Source organism: Diadema setosum, chromosome 14, assembly GCF_964275005.1.
Source record: "Diadema setosum chromosome 14, eeDiaSeto1, whole genome shotgun sequence".
Taxonomy (NCBI): domain Eukaryota; kingdom Metazoa; phylum Echinodermata; class Echinoidea; order Diadematoida; family Diadematidae; genus Diadema; species Diadema setosum.
The window spans coordinates 19782024-19799392 of NC_092698.1; the positions used below are offsets into that span (position 1 = coordinate 19782024).

A 17369-nucleotide genomic window follows, 5' to 3' on the forward strand; every position below is an offset into this window, starting at 1 on the left:
TAGCCATCCCCATTAAGTTTCCTGGCATGTAAATGTAAATACAAATGTTGCTCCTACAAGTATATTTTTCTATTATGGATATCCCATTTACAAATTCGGTAACACCAATGGTGCCTTTGTCGTAGTTGATAAGTGTGTGTGTGTGTGTGTGTGTGCGTGTGTGTGTGTGTTATATTTGTGAATAGACAAGCTGTTGTGTCATTATCACTTGTGCAAATATTGATATGCACTTAATTATCTTTTAGTTGAAGACTCTTGATGAATAAAGAGATAAAACAGAAGCGACGGGAGCCAGGAAGGGAGAGAGAAAAGAGGGAGTGAATTGAGAGATAAATAACAAGTTTCAAGTTTATGTCACATCTTTAAGAAGAAATACAGTATAAACCAAAAAAGTACAACATGCAGATCACATATCGAAGTTTTACACAAAAGGCATGGAAATAAGGTCAGATCTGACACGAAAAAAAAAAATCACAGCAGATGTGGAGGATTAGCAAAAGCCATTGACCTTTAAGCTAATCCCCCTTTTTACTGCTCTTGCTACATTTTGCTTCAAACAATTAAAACAAGCTATTTAAGTTACAACGGCAACAACAAACAATACATGAACGAACAACAGGCAATCAGTAAAACATATAATCTCACAGTATGTTGCATATTTTTATTTCTGTTGATTAAAGCAAAAAGATCAAAGCTGATATGCAGCAGAAAGGGAAAGAAAAGAGGACTGGGTGTTATTTTCATGATTTTGAGAGCTCAGAAAAAAATAAAAAACTCCTTGCGATAATTATCATTTCGGATGATTACCATTATCATTCTCACAGCAGAAACGCTAATGCTCTCGCCGTGGTATACAGGTGATTATTAAGGATTTTGTTTTTCTCTCCCTCTCGCTCCGACCCGCTCGTCCGTGGAAGCATCATAGAGCCAAGACATTTCCGGTTTGTGCGAGCATGAGAAACTTTTATGCAGCACGTGTTGTATATACTTGATAAATCATATGTGGTTTGAAATGCGGTACGTCTTTCGTTCTCGACTTTACTGAGCACTCCGGTAAAGCTTGACTACAGAAATGACAGATAGATAGATAGATAGATAGATAGATAGATAGATAGATAGATAGATAGATAGATAGATAGATAGATAGATAGATATTGATAGATAGATAGATAGATAGATAGATAGATAGATAGATAGATAGATAGATAGATTGATTGATTGATTGATTGATTGATTGATTGATTGATTGATTGATTGATTGATTGCCTCTAAGTATAAGAGTGTCAATCTTGTAGTGCTCGAGTGTTAACATATTAGAGCAGAGATTGCCCTAGGCAGAAAATGGCATAAATCACTCTCGAGTCTTACTGTAGTGACGCTGTGATAATCGAAGATTTTAGAATTGTAATCATCCCAACACGAATTGCTCGGCAGACAGTCCTCAACTTGTTGCTAAGTTTACTGACCATTTTCGGATGCCTTTCCAGCTAGCCTATCGTACGTCGAGTCCGCCAGATTTCACAAACCGGGAGATCTCCCGTCCTTCTCTTCATCCCCTGATTATAATACGTACGCTCTCATAATGATCCGGACCACCGGCGTAGTGATGTGTTCGTGTATTACTTAATTCATCTAGTTCCAGGGACTAACCAACCTGCTACCGTCACGAGGGCATAATCCAATCAGACGCGTTTCCTCTCGTATCAACAGCCAATCAAAACTCGCAGGACAGTGTCTGAAAGGGAAAAAAAGAGTGTTGCCCAAAGTGTCAGCCAATCAGCACGCGCGCATGTTATGCCATCAAAGCCAAATATTTACATTTCGCGGGGAAACTGGAGATGTTATTTATGCCGCGTTTTGGCTAGTAACCCACAGAATGGCAAGTGTGTAACATTGTGACCTACACCCAAACTATACTGACCCCGATCAGAGCAACGGCGTAATTTCAGTTGAAAGTTCCTACAACCACGATAAACCGATAATAACCATGATTATAGGCAGGTAAGAGACTAATTTTGGAACAAAACTTCAAAGAAGCCTGTTGGAGAAGAGGTGAGAAAAAAGACTTGTGTGTCAGAGGTAAGACAGGTAATGCGACAGTCGCAACTATGTTTAATAACTGTCTATGTATATATGCCTTCAAAATAAAATCATATTGAACTGATTTGCAATACAAACTTGTGATTTAAAGAAAAGCCGGTCAATTAATTTCCACTTTGATTTTTTTTTCATCTGTTCGTGTGGTATTCTGATAGTTAAAGCTTTACTTAACGCAGGTAGCAGTCATTGTCTAAAGTCTCAAAAATATGTCTCCGCTCAGATGGTTTATTTCTGTTACTTTGTTTACTTTTGTAAAGAAGTTTTTCGTCATTATTGCAGTGTCTCAGTGACAAGTTATAATTGCCATTTCAATTCCTTTTAAGCTAACTTTCTCTTTTCGGGATTCTTATAAGGTCTTGGGAAAAAACCCCAGAAAGGAATGTTCATTTGGGAACCGTAATAAGGTTAGCTACTCTTCACCGAACTCAAAGATGAACGCGTCGTTAGAGCGCGGACATTTTACAGTGGAGACTCGGATCGGATTAACTTGTTTCGGCATTCTGCGTCAAGTATAATCACCTCTGCTCACTATCGACACTCAGATGCTAATCGTTCCTGTTGGTTTCGTCGGACATTGTATTCACAACAGATTTGAGGGTAGTACACATCTAAGACTATTTTAAGTGACAACCGCAGAAATGATCGACGAGAAGCGCGTTGATAACTCGAGGAGGAAATTTTACTTGATAAATATTAATTTGATGTATCCTTTGACACCACTGTGCGACTGATGGACACAAGCGCAGGCCTTTATTGAGGAAAGGTGTTCAAACCATCTTGAACCACCATCTCATAATACCGTCGATATTGAACATCGACAAGCTGTCAATGATAATGAAGTGGTTTAACAAACGAAGTCTTGTTATGGGTCTATGTGCCAATTTCCCCCGAAATGACCTTCTCCTTTTCTCGTTCCTCACATCTCTGCTGTTGTACATGACCTTGTCAGGTCGATCGTCTGGTCTGACAGCACGATCAAGTCAACGATCCTGGCCCTGTGCCTCAAACACACTCCTTCTGTCTAGCTTCGTCCTGCCAACTGGTCGCATTCTGTATGGATGCCCCCTTTCCTTCCTACCAACAGGTGTAAGGGTTTCTGACTTGGGTATCGATCTGAGCGTGGCGGCACGAGAATGCATGCGCACATCATCGCTCGCTCCCCGCTCTGGCGATACGGCCACGTCCAGCGCGGCATTCAGCCCGACCCATCGCCAGCCCGACTTCGAGCCATGGAGGACAGATTCGTGCTCGACTGCATATCCGTGGAGAAACTGCGATACAAGTGGTCATCCGACATCATCCCGAGGTACGATGCCCTCGACGATCCCTATGCCCGACACTATTTTCAGTCGCCCATGGTGAGAGGCGTCATCACCAAGACGTTAGGAAGAGAGGTGAGTTCATCCTCCCCCCCCCCCCCCAACACACACACACACACCTTCTCCTCTGTTCTCTCTAGCTCTCGATGATGTCGGTCTCGGAAAGGTAGATGATTGCTTTCCTCATGCTGACTTGAAAAAAAAAAAGAAAATAAAAGATAAAAACGAGAGTAGCTGAACATTTTCATTTTCTGACGCGTGCTCGACGCTGGTTCTTCAGGTGCGCTTCATTGCTCTATAAAGGAAACAATGAAAGATGAAAATGTTTACGTTTCACATTTAAGCTACCAGCATGATTTCATGAAAATAAAACCTGTGACATTTGGGGTTTTTTTTTCGGAAAGGGATATCTTGCACCTTACACTATTCTTTGATAGGCGCATCTTGATATGTCTACTCTTTGAGTTTGCAAGTAATACTCATATTCTGCTTTTGCGTGTCATCTTTAATTCCGTGTCATACTCACAGTATCAGCTGACAGAAATATTACATACTGTCTATTACTGCATACAGAGTGCGACCAAAAGAAGGATAAGAATATCTCGCAGTTTTGTAACAGTGGTCTTTGAATTTCCGTTTTCTTAGAATCCACGTGACGTTCCATAGTAACATTGGAGCGACAAGAAAATTATGCCTATAGTCCTCTCAATGAAACATTTTTACTATTTTACGAATCGTCTATATTACTAACACTTAACATCACTGTCAGCTACAAAGAACATGACGTATATATTTGTCCAATAATGAAAGATAATACTTAGTGAAAGAAAGGGCATATTTTGATACGCTTTACCACATTCAAATGCAGAAGGTATATCATGTATTTTATATATTTAGATAGATATATGTATATATATATATATATATATATATATATATATATATATATATATAGATGAATGAATGAATGATTGATTGAATGAAAAGAATGAATAAAAATGAATAAATGAATAAATAAATAAATATGTTGGTATAGGTAGACAGCTATAGAGTTTGTGTGGGAATGTAGTTTTTGAAATATTTAACTGCTCTTATATTGTACAATACGCAGAAAATAAAAAGGGTGCCCAATGTAAGACATCTCTTACAAAAATGGAGTGACCCTCTCTTGCAACAGGTTGAATTTCTATTCAAACTTAAATCCATGTGAGTCTGAGTCGACTGCTGTCATATCTAATTATGTCATTTTATTCCGCATCTATTTGGGTTTCAATCCCAGCAAAATATATAAACCTAGGTTGATGATTGCATTCTTGTGCAATCATCACTTGGACACGCTTGGGTCGCAGGCACTGGAAAAAAATAGCCATTACCAAATTGCAGAGAAAAGAAAAGTTGGAGAAAGCAGTAAATCAATTTAAGATGCACAAACTCCTAAATCAAAGGAGGCAAAAACCATTTTCATGCTCTCGCAAAAAGAAAAACAAAACAGAAACAAAAATTCAAGTTTGAAGAAGGTGCAAGATGAACTTGAAAGAATAATCAGTTATTTAACTATGTCGTACTTATATCATTAATTGCAGGATCCGTCCAAAACCAGGTCAGACAAAACAAAGAAAAACAAACAAAACCCCCTCTTCTTCATGTAATAATGTGTATACATACATGATTTAACATGTTTAATGTTTGTGTAGAGAGATTCTGATTCAATTTCCGAACTTCAAATCTCCGGAGTGCACAGAGTCTAAATTTCATTCAATTCAATCTTCAATCTTGTTATTGTTGTTGTTGTTGTTATTGTTGTTAATGCTGTTAATGCTGTTTCTGTTGTTGTTGTTGGAAGTAAAGTCACTATAGACATAATTTGTTAGACAATAGAAATACCATAGTAGGTGATGATTAAACACACACACACACACACACACACACACACAAATCGCTTCACTTTTTCTCTGACTTCATGAAAATATCAAACAATGAATATATGAAAAATGCAAATGAATTACAAATGAAAGGAAATAAATAAGGAATGTTATTATCATCAGGTTCGCATGTTTCACGCACCTGCGAACACAATCATGATGTGCATATTTTATTATGGCAACTGTTCTTCACAACGGCATCCACTCAAAGTAATGTTGGTGCCCGACAGTATGAACTCTAACAAATTTAGCCCGACGAGTGCAAGTGCAACTGATGAATCGTGATGAAGGTTATATTATGCATCCTATTATTATAGGGTCATTTTTGATAATGGCTTGTCGGTGGCACGGTGCAAATACAAATCGACTGATGTTTCGTTTTGCTATCTCAAAAGAAGTCGAATGTATGAATTTAGTAAGAGTAACTGCTGACACCAGCACATCGAGAGAGAGAGAGAAAGAGATAGATCGAGCAAGTCAGAAACTCAAGGTTATCGCCTATTCTCTTGGCTGTCCACGACAGAGACGAAATGAAGGGGAAGAAATTGATCTGCTTTCTTTCATTGTACTCATCACAATGGAGCGATCGATGACGAACATTGTTACCTCTTCCATGTTGTGTTTTTATGTTATCCACTGGCTGTCGCCCCGCGCGTGAAGAATCAATGTACCAGAACCCCTTTTCCGTATAAACAGAGCAGGTCACGCATTCAAATAATGTGACAGATCTTCATGATCTTACGGCATGAACGGGCTTCCTATAAAAAGTTAGATAGAGTATCTCTCCACCATGTTCGGTCCACAAAAGAGTTCGCACTCATGTTAAGGACTTTGTTCAAGATGTTTTATCACCTCCTCTCTATCTCCTAGAGGATTAACAATGCAAACATATTTACTCTCTTCTTGTTTGCCAATGCATTAAGGAGACAATGGAATTGGGCCTGAGACATGTTACCAAGTGAAAGTTCTAAAGAGGGTATGAATGGTTACTACAATGGGTACCATAAGAGGAGAAACACTGAAGTTAATCCTTCAGTTAACACTCAGAGGGCCTTAATTACGGCTTTTTCGAGTGATATTTACCGAGCCACTTCAATAATTCTTTTCTCTGAAACAAGCAGAGTTTTAGTGGTGCTCAGAGGAAAATTTCCTGCTGGAAACCTGCATGAAATAAATAAAGAAAATTGATTGAAAGATGAAAACTTTTGAAAATATTTCCTCGAAATCCCGGTTTTAGTACACGTTTTGATTTAATGCAGAATCGTAGAAATCTCATGAACAGAACATTAATATTTGAAGTGAGAGGAAAAAAAGTATTCTCCTGTTGACAGCATACGCGTTTAATGTTCACATTCACATCTTTTTTGAAAACTTTTCAAAAGAAAATGAAAGTTAATGATGATGGATATATATTGTCCTTGAATGAATATAAATAAACATATTCATGAGAAAATATATTGAAATATAGTGTAGTATTGACAACTATACAACAGTTTTGTATAGTTATATTAATTTGTAGTTCCTTGAGTATTCTCATATTATATGTGTGTGTGTATATGTGTGTGTGTGTGTGTGTGTGTGTGTGTGTGTGTGTGCGTGTGTGTGTTGAGATTTCACGTATTGGCTCCACAAAGAAAATGAAGAAACAAACTGGTAATGCATTTTGGCCAATAAAGCACGAGTTTATTCGACTCAAATGTTTGGCGTCTCAACAATATATAAATATATATATATATATATATATATATATATATATATATATATATATATATTCATCAAAGGAAAACCAAACAAGTATCTATATATATTCATCAAAGGAAAACCAAACAAGGCTATTCGTGACTCCCCCTGTCCCTGTACTCGCATCTTTCCACCCCTCCTCTTTTTTTTTTCTTTTTTTTTTGCGTGTAAATCCTTGAGAATAGTTGGTGATTTTTTTTTTTTTTTTTTTGGGGGGGGGGGGGTTTGGAGGGGTCGTTTTGTCAGGAAATATGCATGCAGATTGTCTATTGTGACGGCTTCTGCAACATGGAGATCTAGAGATCTAATGAAAGTGAAAAGCAATAATTGACTTTATTTTGTGTCAAAATCATTTACTGAATTTATTTGAACACCATCTTGTTTTCACCCTAGACATTCTTATTCTAAATTGCTGCTATAGTACTTCCGTTTGTGCATTGTATTCTGGATGGAAAAGATTGATTTAAGAAATAAATTGAATTTGAAAAAAAAAAAATGACGTCTCTCCGAATCTTTTCCCTCAAATCTCTTTCTCTGTACTCGCTCTCCTCTTCTATTCGCATGTATCTTTCTCTTTGTCGATCTCTTTCTTCCTTTTCTTCTTTTTATTTTCCTTTTCTCATTCTTATTCAACTTAGCATGCTTATACTGTGCTTCTTTTCTTTTCCCTCTCCTTCTGTTTCTTCTTCAGTTTACAAATACATCTCTCACATGCCTATATAGTTTTAATGTCTGTGATTATAATTATGGTACAATTTTAGAATTAACAACATAATGTTTATGATTACAACAATGATTTTCATAATAACTGTTATACCATCTAACTGACTGTAGTATATTAGTATACTAATATGGTATATTCAGTATTGTTGCGAATTATCGCTTTATGAAACCGTCTCAACCATTGCCTATAGCAAAGAGATCACTGACCGTTCGTCTATTTATCAAAACAATGACGATACCCCTCTCCTACTCAGAATCTACCCGAGCCGTGGAGGATAGACCCGCTCCGTCCGGTCCTAACGGCCACGCATCGACGTAACAGTCGATCACCGAACCGATGCTCTCTCTCGGCCCGACAGCGACTGCCGCGGAGTTCGTCGCTAGACACCCTGAGAAGGCGGCGAAACGACTTCAAAGTCGACAGCGTATATGCTACAAATCAGGTACAATAAACATGACTAGTGAATAAAAAGATGATATCATGGTAATGTAGTTATGTTATCATAATTCTATCCGATCATGTTATGTAATAGCCAAGTATAAGTCAGCGATTGGATAATGATGTTCACGTGATGTTATGGACCATTAGTAGTTACCTTCTACCATGAACATTGTTTTACTCTCTGTGGACCACAATTAACCCATGCAAATTTGACTTATTGGCACAGAAGGGGATTATACAAAAAAGCAATTAGTATAGATACAAACGAAAATTTGTGACATTTGTCACAGTATCGACAGAATAGTTTTTCAGATTTGTCACAATGCCTAAAATAAAGTTGAGCGGCCAATAGCTGGGGGATGGGTGCAAGCGTCTTTGTACGTACGATGTGGGGTCTATAACTTACTGCAGTGGAAAGCGGCTACAATGGAAAAGAAGAGTTAAAGGTTCTCTTGTTGTGACTTACCAATAGTACATGGTAATGTATATTAGATGATCACTGTTGTTGGCAGAGTGTGTACTACGAAATGTTTTGACTGCGTTGGTCTGAATGTTACTTCATTATGTACTGGGAGGATTATACGTCCCTAAACCATGCAGACTTAATTCTCTCGGGACTTCTAACATTCCCCAATGCACCTTTGGCCCTTTTGAGAAATATTATACAAGCCCACATGTCTGCACATACTTGTGTGTAGCTAGCCTGACCCAAATCGAGACTCACCACGTCCAAAAATAGGGTAAAACATGCGAGTGCTTATACACATCTGAGAAAATAACCGTATTACACTAGACTGACGTCGAATGCCTTTAATCGATCGTTAGACTGGTGGATTGATAATCTGTTAATCAATTAATGGATAAGTTCATATCTACATTATAATCACCTATCATCCCCCTCCCTCCCTCTTTATCTGTGTATCCGTCTGTCTGTCCGTCCGTTTGTCTCTCTCTCTCTCTCTCTCTTAACCAGGTGACAGAGAGGAGACCGATGTTTAAACCATACGACGCCCTCAACGACAAGCACGCGGCGGACTATTTTGAGAGGAAAGGAGTTAAAGAGACGCTAGGCGTGACGATGATGTCACCAAAGTACCACAGAGACAGATCACCACCAGCACCTACAAAAAGGTTCGTGCTTTTTGCCCTTCTGTAACTCACATTACATCTCTTCGAAAAGGAGTGATATAGCAAAGTACTATTAGGGCCTACATGCCTATTATAGACCTGTTAATTCGGTTTGGAGTGCTTTTTTTTCATGTTAATGTCTGTTTCAGTCATATCAGGGGAAGGGGGCTTCAGTATGACTAATAACTGTAGATAATTTTATGTACTGACAACGATGCAAATGAATCATTGCACAACCAATTGAATCATCTTTTCTTCTTATTTTGGAAGCTCCCCAGTATACATGGCCGACACAGTGTTTTACAGTGTTTTAAAACCAATTAGGTCATAGCTTCGCTCTGTGATAGGGGGCGTGCTTCTCTATTCGATTTCGAAAGCGCGTGATGATGTCTTTTGCATAGTACATGCACTGTACAGTTCCGTATTTTACTAAACTCTTGTCAGGGAGAAAATTACTAAAGTATAAAATCGAATAATAATATAAAATTTCTGTGTTCTTACAGGTCTTGTCATTCTTTAAATCATAATCAATTCGAAAGTTGTCAGCTGCCGAGGATAACATGAGCCTGTAACTGCCGACACACTTAGGGAAGTTATTTTGAAGAATTTTATTTGATTGTTGTTGTTTTTTCACAAGTCATCCACGATCGTTATGCAAATAGATTTGGTGAAAATACACGCACAGCAGAGAAAGCTATATTACAATGGCAATGAGAAGATGAAATCATATTACAGGTTATAAGAACAATAGTGATCGTGATTGTAATGACAGCGGTATTGAAAACAATATTTAATAAGAATATTATCAACAATAGTAATTCTAATAGTAATAGCAGTAGGGATAATGATGGTGAATATGATAATAATGATAATGATGATAATGTATAGTGAAATAAAGCTGATAATGAAAATAAGATAGTAGTAATATTGATAACAACTTTTGGCGTGGTATTGTCACAACAACAACAGCAACAACAACAACTACTACTGATTCTACTACTACTACTACTACTACTACTACTACTACTACTACTACTACTATACTACTACTACTACTACTACTACTACTACTACTACTACTACTACTATTACTACTACTACTACTACTACTACTACTAGTACTACCAGGGGCGGATCCAGGAATTTTGTAAAGGGGGGGGGGGGCGCAACTAACATTTCTGGTGCCACTTCCGGGTATCATTTCATTTTTTAAAATTTCCTTTGTTTTTAATGATAAATAAAGGGGGGGGGCGTGCGCCTCTTGCGCCCCCTCTGGATCCGCCACTGACTACTACTACTACTACTACTACTACTACTACTACTACTACTACTACTACTACTACTACTACTGCTACAACTACTACCACTATACTACTGCTACAAATACCATTGTAACTATAGTGTACTACAACCAGTAGCAGCAGTGATGTAGTATTGTTATTTTCATGTTACAAATTCCAAAACATCATTAAAACCCATGTTTTACATCACTATGAACTGTACCAAAAATATTATCACACTGCACTTCCACCACGCCCTATAGACAGTGTTTCAATGATGCTGTCACTTTTTGATACACATTCTTACGTAAGGTTTTTGATTTTGATTTGATTTGATTTGGATTCGACTTTATTTCTGCATTATTTTTTTCCATACAAGAATACAACACAAAGTCAATCAAAGTTTGTGAGTAAAATAAGTTTAAATCTAACGGTGGAAATACTTAGAAACAGGTAAATGATTGACTTAAATGAACAGCATTATTGTTGTTGTTTTTTTGTGATAATACAAAATAAAGATTATCAGGTGTCATTTTATGCATAAAAACTTTTGAACATATGGAAACTTTCAGTTTAACATATTAAAGTTTTTATGCATACTGAAACGGTATTGTGGTTTAAACATACAGCTTAACATTTTCAACAGTGCACCGCTGGAACATCATTTTATCTCAACGAATCAGTCAGTTTCTACAACGGAATTTCATAGATCAGTATACAAATAAAAATAATTGCCTTTTCTCAGCTTGGTATGATCACAGTACAAATCCTTGTCAAGGCATAAGCGTGCTACTTTATTACATTCTGATTTTATTCATCTATTTTATATATCTATGGCTTGTTCAAACAATGTAGCGATTGTGACTGTAGGCGATAATAATATACAACACGAGAACGTTAATGTTTCTATATCTTTGATGGGCTTCCGTGGTCGTAGAACGTTGGTCATGGTAGGATGCTCAATGAACGGCGCGCCACATTTTCTTTCTTGGGTATGTATGTGGCCTTGGAAAGGGCCTACCCAGTCCCGACGTTTCGGCAAGCATGTTCTCGCTCGTTTATTTTGCTTTATATAATTTTTTTACACTTCAGCAAATTAATATTCCCTTGAGAATGGCGAGAACATGCTTGCCTAAACGTCGGGACAGGGTAGACCCTTTTCAGATTCATACCCAAGAAAGAATATGTGGTGCACCGTTAAGCCTTCTAAAACCCAATATTTCTATACCTCAGCAACCAAATTATGAATAAATAGACAACAACAAATAACCACACAAGCAAAGTTGTTCATATAAGAACATGCACACCAGAGTGACGTGTCAGTGCACATGAAAGAAAGAAAAAAAAATGTTTCTGTCTCGTTTATTTTGTTTTACATGAAATTTTGAAGGCCTACTTCAGCAAAGTGAGCTGCTTGACTGTCCGTCATGCTTTCTGTACACTTGTTCTTTTTAGCATGCAAACCATCTTTTCTTCACATCCGTAAAACCACAAAACGCTGAATGGAAATGAAGAGGCGCTACATTCACCGTTGAAGATGACAAAATATTTTATTTACAGGCAGTAAACATGTTCCACGAAAGACTAAATTTTGAACTGCAACGCAGCCTACGAGTATATATACCAAATGAAAACGTCTGCGATTTTCGTATAGAATATCTTCCTGTTGTTTTTATCAATACAGGGTGATAGATATAAAAGATAGATGGGCAGATGTAATAGAGAGAATATACATAGGTAAATATAAACAGATGGATAGATAGATAGATAGATAGATAGATAGATAGATAGATAGATAGATAGATAGATAGATAGATAGATAGATAGATAGATAGATAGATAGATAGATAGATAGATAGATAGATAGATAGATAGATAGATAGATAGATAGATAGATAAAGTTTATCATGCACGCGGGCGAGAAAGCGACTAACAGCATGCAGCAACAAAGCCGTAACGCCCGCCGCCGAAACCGCACCGAGCGAGCAGCAGACAGCAAGGCCGAGCGATTCATTTACCTGTTGCTAGGCAACTCCGGTCGGCTTTCCCAGCCGCTTGGTAGCGCGTGTGCGGTCGATACGACAATTAACTTCCGCGTTGTGATCGTAAACATACCTCCTAACAAGCGTGTTCACTGTGAGCCGAATAAGTGGTGCGGTTGAAATAGATAATTCTTTATTGCGGGATATTGGAAACATCAAATTGTGAAAAATGCCTGACAGTGCTGCTAAGAAATCCAAGAAGGTACCAAGGGGACCACCGACACCTTCCGTGGAAGAGCTAGAAATCCTAGAGAAGGATTTCTTGCTAGATTGTATCGCGATAGATTCCATAGCGAAGGACTACTCGATGGCCCAGCCGAAGCTCGGCCCAGCGATTCCAGGCTACAATGCACAGAAGGATAAGCATGTCAGAGTGTACTTTGGACGTGAGGGTGTTACAACTACGCTTAGAAAGACTGGACAGGTAAAAGATGCCGTCGAGCTTGCGCAAATTCATAGCGGAAATATTTGCTTGCAAAAGCAAATAGTTGTTACAAGTGTTGTCTAGTATATCAATAGTGTGAAAAATATATATGTTTTTTCATAGTAGTACAATATGTGTATAGAAAAGATAGACCCTGTAACTAATATGCAGTGTAATTTTGTTCAACCCCTTCATACATTAATTCAACGAAATGACTTGTGAAACTGCGAATCCAAACCATTATCAATACATGTAGGCAATGACAAGGATGCAATCACGCAAGCATTGATGTCATGCCAACTGTTGATTCTACCATTTAATTAACACACACCGCATCATGTACAATGTAAGATTGAGATTGTTACATGTGTACAGTACGAGAGACAGATGAGATATATAGCAACCTGAGGAATTAATCAACTGATGCTATATCTTAATACCGATTGCTACAATGACTGCCATCTTATTAAAATTGTGGCTCAGTTGGCCACAGCCTTTTGGCAAGGCTTTATGGCTGTGAAAGAGATTGACTGCGAGAGAACGGATGAACGCGAGACCGAGCGGCGTATTCATCTAATGAATATGCAGCCTGAAGTATGACATGTTCAGCTTATGCGTATTCATCTAATGAATCATCTAATGAATATGCATAAGTATGCATGTCGGCGGCTCGCTTATCCGTAGCTGCCTGCATTGCCAGTGCAGCGTTGACATGTCCTCGTTAGCATACCAACGGTGCTCTGACTCGTGAATATATGAATGATTCATATTCGCCTTCGTCGGGAGGCGGTATAAGAGAAAAAAACCCAGGTTTCAAAAGGCCTTGTGGCTGCGCCACTCTGTCTCGCGTTCACCCGTTTCTCGCAGTTCTCGATGTGGCGAGTTAGTCTCAATCTTCAGCCTCGAGGCCTTGTCAAAAGGCTAAGTTGGCCAAAGAAAGCGATGAACACATCCTGCTCACTAGTCAAACTCTTCTTTCATTGCCATGGCAACACATGCAGTGACGGATCCAGGAATTCCATAAAGGGGAGGTGCCTTTGCAAAATTAAAGTAGGGCGCCAGTGGCCCTCCCTTTTTTTCTTTTTATTTCTTTTGTTATAACAAAAAAATAAAGAGGGGGCGCGTGCCTGGTGTGCCCCCCTCTGGATCCGCCACTGCACTGTACCATATATTTGTATAGTTTTAAGTGTGGAAAATCCAGACATTCAACTATTTTTTTTTTCTTCCGCTATGCAGGACAAGGGTGGTACCTCAATCGACGGACCTGTCATTGACCGTTTCATCGAATCCGGGGCGGGGTACAAATATCTCCATGCACGCAATCAAGCACCAGGCGCTGCCAAGGGTGAGTTTGGCATTTCAGTACATCACACACTGTGATGAGGATGTTGGACTGGAAGGATGTGTGTACGACAGCTTGTATGACTTATCAATTTTAACCAATATTGGTGCAGACGATTAACTGTATAGTGATTTCTGCACAGTTGACATTGTCATAACATGACTAGATAATGAACTTGGATCCAGAGTGTTTTCAGGATGAGGTAAAAGTTTTTGCAAACTCTTGTATAGTTGAGCACAAAAATGTTGTGTATGACAATACATAGATGATGACGGCGGGGGAGGGAACATACCAAATGTTCCACCCGAAGGGTTTGAAATGCTGTTGAGGGACTTACACTTTTATAGCCTCCCGAAATGGCATTTCAAACCCTGAGGGTGGGACGTTTGGTACATGTTCCTGACAACAAAAGTCATCATCTGTTATATTTATATGGGTTAGTCAAATACGTAAAATTTGTCAATGTCAACCACCAGCACAACGCACTTGATCGCTCGCGCAGAGCCAAATTCACTGTGCGCCGGTCCTTCTATCATTGTTATGTGCAAATGTTTTTCCATGGGAGAACATTACAAAAATGTTCATGGGAGAACATTACAAAAATGTTCTGCCCATGGGCGAACATAACCAATGTTCCTCCATCACGTGACTGTGTCTAGCCAATCACTAACTGGTATTTGACTGACCCATTTAATATAAGGATATGGCAGATGGCCCTCACTTTTAAGTGTTCAAATATATGCATGCATATGAATATAGTGAGATAAAATGATTATCTATGTACAGATTTGTATCTACAATCTATCAAACCGCTCAATATCTGAGTGGAACTGTGTTTGTACACTGTAACATGCTTTTCCCGCAGATCATGTCTGCATGTGTTCATTTTGTTAAATTGTGTTTTACTATTGTCTATCCAGCTGGACACTGCAAAGATCAAGTAAATGGACACGCCCAGTTCATGCAGGATGTCAAACCAATCTTTGGTTACCATGGTCACTTCGGCTACCGGAGGAACAGCCCCTGGTTACGGAAGATGCCTTCTCCCTTTGGCGTAGATGTCCGATCTCCAACACACTGAGAAACACACGCACCTTGCCTCCACCAACTACTGGTGTAAGAGCAAACTCTAGGGCTTTGAGAAAGTGGACTTTACACATTCGAAGATTGATATTTATTGCAATTTAAGATTTCTCATGCTGCCATTGATGATATGCCTAACTTTATACCGTATACCACCTGTGCAGCTAAGATGATTTCTAGCTCAGTGTACTCTTTAGAGTACTTGGTTGTATGTATAGTGCAGATCATGTACTTACAGGTGTAATTTCCTTGGTGTCAACATAGAGAAATAGGATGTTTGTATTGTCCATTGAGCTGTTTTGGTTCTACTGCTCTTTTATGCTCATGCATGAAGACTTTGATGTTACCTTAAGCCCAGTAGAGTATGTCTCCATCTTGTTTGAACAGATTTTATCTCATGAGGTTTACAAGGTTGGCAGTACAGCTGTACGTGTATGTTAAATGTGAGATTTATGCACACTGATAACATATGTATACCCAAATTTTTCTCACCTTCCAAGATGTGAATCTTAAGTCACCATCAACTTTTTTGTTCCTACAAAACTTGTGATACCCTAAAACTGATCTGATTCCATCCATTTGTCATGTAAAGCATATTCAACAAGTTACCATACATGTTGTACTTTATACAAAGAGGTAATATTCACAAAAGTGCCATATCATACGTTTAGTCTCGGCAAAGAGCTAGCAATAAGATTAATTTATTTTCAAAGTTAGTCTTATACATGTATACCAGCAGTGACTACAGCTTTTAGTTATATCTGTCCTGCAACCCATGGTACATACGATTAATTCTATGTGTGCTTCTTAGTGTACTCCCATTCATCATGTAGATATGATTGATATTGGAGAAATTAAGCAGGTCTTAATTTTGAAAGAAAATGTTATATGTAATTACAGCTAGAGATTACATAGATGAGGTGTATACAACTTGCTTTCTCTTGTTTTATCCTTAAAATGACTGGGTCATTCTTTTTCGACATAACTTTCAGAAGCACTTTTTTTTCTCAGCTATTTTATATATTTCATACAGAAATACATGATGAAATCCGTCCATTAAAAAAAAAAAATGAAACACAGATTCTCTTCCATTTTTATCTTGCATCTTACAAATTGTATATTTCACAAAAGTGTTGTGATTGAAATGACATGTCAGTAATGTCTTGAAAGCAATAATTTGATGACAAGTGTATACAGTGAATTTATGCTCCAATAGCGTGCAGTGTACAGAGGTCTTCTTGTACATCGTTGATAAGCATGAAAATTAAGTGTGAAGGTTTTATTAGTTCATTCCTGATACATTCTTTTGACAGTAAATATTCACTTAAATCTGCACTTTAATCTGACAGCTCACCTACATGTATAAGGCTGAAAGTTTAGTGCTCTCATGGCTGTGAAATGGAAATTTTGGTCAGGAATGCTAAAATGATGAGCGATTATCATACATTTTTTTTTTTTTTTGGGGGGGGGGGGGGAGGCAACTGCACATCAGAAATGAGTGTCATTTCTACAGATACATGCACTTGGGATGCCATTTTGAAACTTCTATTTCTTCCACTCTTGCACATTGGAACCACCGTAAGCAATAATGAATTATGTTGGCACGGCTGAGTAAGAAATCCTCCTCGGACAATTTGTCTTCCCACATTCATCTATCTGTTGCATCATCTTTTGAGAGGTGATTTAGCTTTGTGTCGGGTAGTGAAGGTAGGGTGAAGAATGTCAAAGCCTTTTCTTGGATTGTCTGCCAAAGGCCATAGATCAAAGCACCTTCCTCTTACTGCTGCAGTAAATCTGCTGCTCTTTGAAGCAAAATGATAAACT

The 17369-nt window shown here is 38.3% G+C and overlaps 1 protein-coding gene across 1 annotated transcript; it reads left to right on the top strand.

Moving 5' to 3' along the window:
• Positions 1-12833: 12833 nt before the first annotated feature.
• On the top strand, positions 12834-15998 carry LOC140238087 (sperm microtubule associated protein 1-like). Its single transcript, XM_072318013.1, has 3 exons — positions 12834-13120; positions 14357-14465; positions 15383-15998. Exons 1-3 carry the CDS (start codon positions 12866-12868, stop codon positions 15541-15543), a joined length of 525 nt encoding a protein of 174 aa, XP_072174114.1. The 5' UTR covers positions 12834-12865; the 3' UTR covers positions 15544-15998.
• The last annotated feature ends 1371 nt before the right edge of the window (positions 15999-17369 follow it).

Coding starts and splice junctions, on each gene's coding strand:
- LOC140238087 (XM_072318013.1), top strand. CDS start 12,866: ATGCCTGACAGTGCTGCTAAGAAATCCAAGAAGGTACCAAGGGGACCA. Junction 13,121..14,356: donor CGCTTAGAAAGACTGGACAG/GTAAAAGATGCC, acceptor TCCGCTATGCAG/GACAAGGGTGGTACCTCAAT. Junction 14,466..15,382: donor AGCACCAGGCGCTGCCAAGG/GTGAGTTTGGCA, acceptor TTGTCTATCCAG/CTGGACACTGCAAAGATCAA.